The sequence below is a fragment of the Seriola dumerili genome, unplaced genomic scaffold (assembly GCF_002260705.1).
Source record: "Seriola dumerili isolate Sdu_G_001 unplaced genomic scaffold, Sdu_1.0 BDQW01000128.1, whole genome shotgun sequence".
Taxonomy (NCBI): domain Eukaryota; kingdom Metazoa; phylum Chordata; class Actinopteri; order Carangiformes; family Carangidae; genus Seriola; species Seriola dumerili.
In genome coordinates, this window is record NW_019174383.1 from 737,499 (window position 1) to 746,544 (window position 9,046).

Here is a 9,046-nt window from a genome sequence, read left to right on the forward strand (position 1 = left end):
GTTTAAAAACACAATTCAGAGTTGCAAAACTTTTATTCTATTTTGTGAAAACTGAAGTTGGAACAACAACTCAGGGACTTGTCGATGTTTGGTGAAGCTGGGAACTTTTATATAAACGGTACAAATTCACGTATTGCATATAATTCTTTATGTAAGTTTTAATAATAATATGTATTGGGTTGTAACCATTAGGTGCTGTCGACATAGAGTGAGTTGGTATTAGTTAGAAAAGTATTTATTAGCTGTGACATGATAATAACTAACGCAAATACTGGAAACAGCTATCAAACGTGATTTAATGTTCAGATCAATAAAATGCAAAACATCATGTTGATTTAAGCACGTGAACACACCGAAGTCAGAAGAACAACTCAAACACTGGAAATGGGATTATCCGAGGTGCACCGTGAATGAGCGTACCTACTACAATCTTTTAGCTATTAATTAAAATATGCGATAAATAACGTCTGGTGTGAGATTACACTGCAGCAGAAATTACTGTAGAGGTCACAGAATCTGATGGGATTTTACTGTAAACACCGTTAAACTTCGTTACCTGTAACAGCTGCATTAAGATCACTTCAACTGTAATTTAGTGAATGAGATCATTCGTTTTCAAATAAGCAAACATGCTAACCGCTAAGCAACGTGAATTAGCTAGCCTTCGTGTTCTCTTGGCGCATTAAAAGCTGTGATAGAGAAATTGAAGAGAGCGGCGGAGTCAGACTGGTTTACTTCGAGACAGACTCATTGTCGGTGATTTGAAGAATTTTAAGATCGTAAATTCCAAAACGGTTTGTTGTCGATCAACACAACCAGCGTCCTCACATACAAAACAAATCCGGCTTTTTCTTCTTCGGCGTCTTTCTTTGGTTTGATTGGTGGTTGCAACCAGTTTACAGGCGCATACCGCCACCTACTGGACTGGATTCTAGTTCTAGTTGTGTTGTTGTTGTGTGTTGTTGTTTGTTGTTGTTGTTCTTTCTTCTTTCTCTTCTTCTTCTTCTTCTTCTTCTTCTTCTTCTTTTTTTTTTTTTCTTTCTTCTTCTTCTTCTTCTTCTTTCTTCTGATCTTTAACTTTTTTGGGATAATGTAGTCTACATTTGATATGTTTTCATCAATAGTTTTATAGTCTTTTATGCTGTCCTTGTTAATGTAGTCCTCATTTGAAGTTAAGGTATAGTGGTTTTTGTGTGTTTTTGTTTGTTGCTCACAGAATTAGTTGTAACACTGGCGTCTATCTTTCCAGAACGGAGCTTGTGGCCGACAAAACCAAATGTAAGAGAAAGAAAGAACTCACCAAGGATCAGAAACATGAAATTAATGAATCCCTCGAGTTGTTGGACACTGACAAAGATAAAGAAATTGATTACCACAAGTTGAAGGTGAGCAACAGAGACAAACACCAAGCCATAAAGTCTGAGGAGCTCTCTGTAGACCTCCGTGATAAAATTGTGGCGAGGCATAAATCTGGGCAAGGCTATAAAACCATTTCTAAAGCTTTGAGTGTTCCCAGGAGCACAGTGGCGTCTATAATAGTGAAATGGAAGAAGTTTGGAACCACCAGGACTCTTCCTAGAGTTGGGCGTCCGGCAAAACTGAGTAACAGGGCAAGAAGGGCCTTAGTCAGGCAGGTCACCAAGAATCCAACGGTCACTCTAACAGAACTTCAGAAGTTCACTGTAGAGATGGGGGATCCAGCCGGAAAGACGACCATCTTAGCAGCTCTCCACAAATCAGGTTTTTATTGTAAAGTGGAAAGACAGAAGCCACTCTGAGTAAAAGACACATGACAGTCTCCTGGAGTTTGTCAAACACCGTTTAAAGGACTCAGAGGAGATTCTCTGGTCTGATGAGACAAAAACTGAACCCTCTGGGCAGAACTCCAAACACCAGGTACTGCTCATTACACCAGCCCTACAGTGAACATGGTGGTAGCAGGATCATGCTATGGGCGGGGGGGGGGGGGACTGGTCAGAACTGAAGGAAGGATCAATGCAGCCAAATACAGAGAGATACTTGAAGAAAACTTCCTCCAGAGTCCATGTGACCCGAGACTCGGACGACAGTTCATCTTTCAGCACAACAATGACAACAATGCCAAAGTCTAGACCTAAACCCGAGGGGCCTGAAGATGGCAGTTGAGACGCTTCACATGAAGTCTGACAGGAAGAAAGAATGAAATAAACTGCCCATATCCAGGTGTGAAAAACCTGTAGAGATTTAACCAAGAAGACATGAAGCTGTAACTACTGCCAAAGCAGCTTCCCCAATATCCTCGATTACTGGTCTGAATACTGTAGTAAATGGTAGATTTAAGTTTTTGATTTTTTTTTTTTTTTAAATAAAATTGCAAAACTTTCTAAACATGTGTTGACTTTTTTCATCAGATCGATAGATAGATAGATATATAAATAGATAGATAGATATAGATAGATAGATAGATAACAATAATAGTTGAACAGTAATAATTATGGATAAAATGGAAATACAATTGACAAAAATTGTAATTTTTATTAATTTACAATTAAATCTGCAACATAAAAGGTGCAAAAAGTTTGAATAATTTCTGAATGGTACTGTTCACCTTAGTTGGTTCTCAATAAAGTTTGTTGAAAAAAGAAAAAAAGAAGCCATGACGTAAAACCAATCAGACAACACTTTGCTGCTGCCCGGTAACAGCCGACCAATGGGAGGCTTCTGAGGGAGCGCGGATAAACGTATCTGTTGTGTTGCCGGTTCCTGGCTTCTCTGTGTTTAACGTTGGATTTTAAGGTTTTATAAATCTCCAAATCCACCGACAATGAGTCTGTCTCTGAGGTAAACCCGTCTGACTCCACCGCTCTCTTCATTTTCTCCGTTACAGTTCATTTTAAAGCGCTAGCAGTAGCACGAAGGCTAGCTCCTTCACGTTAGCTCGCGTTAGCACGGCTGGCTGTTTGAAAACAGAAACATCCCCAAAATTAGCTCATTCATGAAGTTACAGTTTGGAAGTAGTTGGTGTCAAGGCCGGTTTTTTTTTGTTGTTGCCTTTTTTTAAGTTTAAAGTGAATCCTCTGTCCTTTCAAATGTTTTTATTGTCGCTCTGTATCACTTTACTTTGTTAGCTAAAAGTCCGATGGTTACCTCTGTGACCCGAGTGTGTGCTAATACACGAGAGGCAGAAACTGAACTTAAATGACAACTGCTGGTTTTGAATTTGGACCTTGTCTGAGGTGGTCTAAATGGACGAAAAAGCAGTGAAATTGCCCCTTTTTTATGTGTTTTCACAAATATAATAAAAGGTTTCACAACTTTTTTTAAACAGTCTTTAGCTTTTCTGGGACAGTCTAGTCCAGATTTGACAAGTCCAGGTATAGTAGGTTGTGATCTAGACCCGGTCTTATGTGGTGAAATCACAAACCTGAACTTGCGTTTTACATTTCCAGTTACTGGAGTCTACCTGTTCATCAAATCCAAGTTTGAATGAGTAAATTTAAAAAAAAAAAAATTTATTGTTATTGTTGTCTGGATGGAAAAATGGTGAAATCAAAAGTCCCTGCTTTTATAAATAAAATCAAGGTTTCAAAAATGTGAAAGTGGGCGAAGGAGTAAAGTTTAATGAAGATAACTTCCTTTCACATTGATAACTGGATTAAAATATGGTTGGCATATGTAATTTAACCTTCCCTTTTAACTGCCAAATGGGAATCTATGAAAAACTTCAGCTTCGTCTACCTAAACTAGTGTTTAGTATTTAAATAGGTTCAAATCTGTGACCCCTCTGATGCTCTGACAATAGAGGATCACCTTTATGGAAGAGGTGTTGACCAAATATAAACAGACCTATATACGCTGTGCAATCACAGCCATCTAAATTTGTGACCCTAACTTTGGTAATTCCATTTTTTTTCTGCTATATTTGATAAAGTATAATAAAATGTTTGCAGTAGTAATAACGCTGAACTTCCTGAGGGGCTCACAGGATTAGTTGTAACACTGGTGTCTGTCTTTCCAGAACGGAGCTCGTGGCCGACAAAACCAAACGTAAGAAGCGGAGAGAGCTGACCGAGGATCAGAAACATGAAATCAAAGAAGCTTTCGAGTTGTTCGACACCGACAAAGACAAAGAAATTGATTACCACGAGCTGAAGGTGAGCAACCAGGGACACCAGTCAGTCAGATATTTTATTCAATACTCATGACCTGCACTGACTTTAAAATACTGTTCATATTTTAATTTAATTCACATTCAAATATGTTGTGAAGATGCTTATGATTAATGTACCATCAGTAATGAATAATGAAAAATAACTTTATAAATACAACCTCACAGTGGACCTTTTTATTTATTAAAAACCTTTTTAGTCATTTGTTTACTAAGATAGAAAATCTAAGTAAAGCAGCTTCTGTCTCACATCTTTTCACAAGACTGTGGTCGGGACAACCAGGGCTGATGTTGTTGTTAATTAGTGGGTTAACCTCTGTCTCTAGCAGCGATATGTCAGTGTCACATTTTCTCACTGGGATTCTCGTGGCCAAAACTCACTGTAAATGGTTGTATCACAATATTTATCAAACTTGCCAGAGATACAACTATTAAAGAAGATATGTGGGAAAAATTACCTGTTGCCGCTTAATTTTATGTTGATCAACTAATCAATTTATTCATTAATCGTCGCAGTTCTAATCATAACATGGCTCTAAGACTCAATTCATCCGTCCATGTCTTCACACACAGTTCACATCATTTTCAAAAGGCCGAATGTTTGTATATCTCCGGGACGCCATGAGGGAACTTCTTCACATTTGGTGCAAACATTCACTTGGACTCGAGGATGAACTGAGTAGATTTTGGGAGTCAAAGGTCAACTTAACTGTGATATCATAATGTTCTGCAAAAACACCTCTGGCCATTATTCAACCGTGTAGCTCAGGAACAAAAGGAGAGATTGTGACCATCTTTCCTTCAACTCCCCTGGTTGCCGGTAGGCTGTGGTCGATATTTGATAATATCAAATATCTTGATATTTTCCTTCATATGCGATATTTTTCATCATATCAGAATTCTTTTGCAGTTTCGCACAGTCTGTCCTCATCTCACTGCTTTGCTTACTGTACATTGTATCTTGGCATGTGACAAATAAAACTTTGAACTGCTGTTTATGGGCAGCATTGCTTATACCTGAAACATAAAACTCAATAATATACTTAATTAATGTGTGATTTAAAAAAAAACAAAAAAAACAACTGAAACGTGAAATACAAAAATGTATTGATATAATTTCTCAAGATATTTGGGCTGACATGTATGAAGATATTGCATTTCGGATATCGCCCGAGCCGAGTTGGCGGAGGCAGAAAATGATGCCGACACTTTCTCTGGTGCGTTAGGAGGAAGGTGACGCCCTGTATGAAGGAGTGAATTTATTGAAGATACCAATGTGATTTAACAACCAGGTCGGTTAGAGAATCTTAGCAAGCAGCACAGAGACCCAAACCATTAATAAACGAGGGTGTAAATGAATCCATCGATCGAGAAGTGTTCAGATCCTTAAGGTATATAGGTTAAATGTATATCACAGTCAAAAATTCCCAACAGGTGGCAATGCGTGCGCTCGGCTTCGAAGTGAAGAAAGTGGATGTTCTGAAGATTCTTAAAGACTATGACCGAGAGGGAAACGGCAAAATAACATTTGAGGATTTCAACGAAGTGGGTGAGTTTCAGTTCAACTGAATCTCCATGTAGAGAGACACTGATGAATCGTGACGCACGGTCTGAATAAATGTGTAAATCCTGAACACGTTCACGTCTCTCTGCAGTGACTGATCGCATCCTGGAGCGAGACCCGAGGGAGGAGATCATGAAAGCCTTCAAGCTGTTCGACGATGATGAATCTGGAAAGATCAGTCTGAGGAACCTGAGGCGAGTCGCTCGAGAGCTCGGGGAGAACATCAGCGACGAGGAGCTGCGCAGCATGATCGACGAGTTCGACACCGACGGAGACGGTGAAAGTAAGTGATCAGTACCACGGTCTGCTGGTCATTCCTAGGTCCTAACCTTCACTGACCTACTGAGATCAGACAGGAAGCATCATTAGTGTCTTTAGATCTCCTCTTAAAACATTTTTATCAGAAAGCTTTTATGAGTGTTTGAGATGTTTTTTATTTTCCCACGATACAGACAATTTATATTTTCGTGTAATTTACTTCTGTTTTATGATGTTTGTTTTTCTTTTGTTTTTAATCCCCCCTTTTCTTTTTGTAAAGCACTTTGTGACCTTGTTAATAAAAGTGCTATATAAATAAAGTTTATCATTATTATTATTATTATTATTATTATTATTATTATTACTATTATTATTGTGAGTCTGCGCAATGCTCCAGTTCAACATGATTTATTTATGACTTCAGGCACATGGCAGATACATGGACAGATGTAAATACTGTTATTCTCAGTGACTGATAATTGAAAAACAATCGTTAGTTATTCTTCCTTTATTATTAATAATAATAACTTTATTTATATAGAATCTTTAAAAACAGAGTTTACAAAGTGCTTCGACAAACAAATGAAAAGCAGTGATGGTCAAAAGCAGGACAGAGATAAGGTAGAGTTACAGAGGGAGGACAAATAATATAATTCAGTATAAATAAGGATAATTAGAGGGAGTAAAACCAATAAAAGGGCGACGATAAAAAGACGATTAAAAAGACGACATCACATAAAAAGAAGTCTTTAAAAATGTTCAAAATGAGCACTAATGTTTAAAGTTATTTCCTGACTGAACTCCATCTCTCTCTTCAGTAAACCAGGATGAGTTTGTCACCATCATGACTGGAGACTCCTGATGAGGAGTCCTCACGTCTGAAGGAGTTTTATGGAAGCCGGGGACGTTTGTGTCGGAGTGGTCGTCCACACCGAGAGAAACTGAGTGAACATCTGTGTGTGAGAGAGTGAGTGAAGGTGAACGAGTGTCGACACTGACACACAGGTTCCTCTCGGGGGTCTGAAGTAGACCGGAGTTGGACCCTGATTCATTATTTGAAAGGTCGGGACTGTGACACGTTCAACATCGACCTCACCGCTCGGGCCAGACGAGCTGTAAACTGTCGTTAAAGCCTTTTATTCACCGTGTTGTCGACTTCTACATGTTTCTGTTTTAATACAACTTTAACTGTAACTTCACCTCAGAAGTGTCAAAGATCAAACCAGCTCTGACGGATTAGATGCTGTTAGTGTCTGTGATTCTGTCTGTGTCTGTCTTCGTACTGTAGACTGTGCAGTTTACACATTGTGAATGTTTGAATGTGATATTTATTTTGTACAAAATAAATCAGTTTGCCAGCAAATGTTTTTGTAAACGCTTTATTTAGGATTTAGGATTCTGCAACCCCCAAGGTGTCGGGCACATCTGAAAAATACAAACTCCACATGAAACACAGTTTATTTATCTAAAAATGAATTGAAGCAGATGGAAAATTAAAAAGAATCTTAGTGATTTCATTCAATTTTACACATTAGGTTCATCAAATATTCATTTCATCAAAGGATCTTATTCTGGAAGGGGGGGGGTCTCCCACAAGTTGTGGTGTGCTGGTCGTGTGGCTCAGTGTTTGACTTCAAATGGAGAAAACTCCAACAGTGAAACATGAAGCTTTACTTGACCAGTGGAGGCGTGGCTTCCCTCCTGTGTGAAAATGCGTTTTTAAAGACTGACACGACTGTGACGTCCAGGACAAATGGTGACAAATTTGACGAGTAATTCAGTTCAGTAATGTTCATAAATATCTGCTATTAGTATCTCCACATATTTTTTACAGCCATGGACAGATTGTGAGACGACGGGTCCCAGGACGGAGACATGTAAACCCCCCCCCCCACCCCTCTGACACAGGACCAAGTCGCCCAGACTGAAAGAGCAGAGTTGGTTGTGATCGTTTTCCGTGTATTTGTAGTTGCTGTAGTTTTGCATCTCTTTAAGATCCTTTCTTGTCTCTTTGGGATCATTTGTGTCTCTCTGTGGTCGTGTTGCATGTATTTGTAGTTGTTTTGTGTCTCTGAGATTTTTCTTGGGTCTTTGAGGTCATTTTTTGTCTCTTTGTGGTTGTTTATTTTGCCTCTTTAGGGATGATGGATTAGGATATGTTTCAGACTGCTGTCACACTTTCTCAGGACATTACGTCTTGATATGTCCAACTCTGTTGTTGCCACCTCCGTCCTGCTGTCTCGGTGCTGTCCAGCAGAGGGAGTCAGTGGTTCACGACTCCACTTGAAGCCTGAATCAGTCCCAGAACATTCAAAGTATCTTCTTTTCTTTTTTCGGCAACATTGTGAAGTTTGGCTTCACACCGATCAGAGCAGGTCGGATAGAAACGACCAGCTTCACTTCATCTTTGTAAATAATAATTTAGTTAATTTAGTGCCCGTCCTGATTTACAGACGTAACGAGCAGCTGAGCTTCTGATTAATAAGTGTTGTGACATTAACAACAACAAACAGATGATAAAAGAGATAACTCTTCACCGCAGTGGACTCAAACCCCGACAGTGTACATGAGCACATCACTGGGAAGACGTCCCGTGCGCTGATGATGTATGTGTTGAAATAATGAACAGAGATGCACAACACTGACCACAAACCCCCTTTAGGCGGATCCTGCTGCGCTCCCTGTCATTTGTCCCCCCGCAGACCTTCACATGTTGGTGTAGATGATCACCAACTTCACTTCTCATCTGTCTCGGCCTCCGTCTGCTGCTCACATGATGAAGAGGCCTGCGGTTTGCTAACCCAGTTTGCTTTGGTAACAACTTGAGCCAATCACACAATGACAGAGCAGAGGACTCGGCGGTTTTCTCCTGTGGGAGACAAATGAAAGTGATGCAGTAATAAAAGGCTGAGAAACACACACACACACACACACACACTGCAGGGATTGTGTTACCGAGTGTGTGCGCTCGGGCTGAAGGTCAGCACCGACGTTGATTATCAGAACCTGCATCTGGTCTTCACCGCGGGGACAGACATCATGACTTGCCCTTGCACTGGCACATGCTCAGCTGTTGG

General features: G+C 39.7%; 1 protein-coding gene across 3 annotated transcripts in view; it reads left to right on the plus strand.

Annotated features, from left to right (window-relative positions):
* cetn3 (centrin 3) overlaps positions 1-7,323 on the plus strand; it is a 10,275-nt gene extending 2,952 nt beyond the window's left edge. The window contains exons 1-5 of one of the 3 annotated variants that reach the window (XM_022748693.1): positions 2,688-2,820; positions 3,998-4,133; positions 5,582-5,696; positions 5,803-5,994; positions 6,788-7,323. In XM_022748693.1, coding sequence (XP_022604414.1) covers positions 2,804-2,820; positions 3,998-4,133; positions 5,582-5,696; positions 5,803-5,994; positions 6,788-6,831 — 504 coding nt within the window. In that variant the 5' untranslated portion in view covers positions 2,688-2,803 and the 3' untranslated portion in view covers positions 6,832-7,323. Of the gene's footprint in view, positions 1-1,249; positions 1,948-2,687; positions 2,821-3,997; positions 4,134-5,581; positions 5,697-5,802; positions 5,995-6,787 lie in introns of those variants that run through there. The other 2 variants (XM_022748694.1, XM_022748692.1) reach the window with 2 other exon arrangements.
* The last annotated feature ends 1,723 nt before the right edge of the window (positions 7,324-9,046 follow it).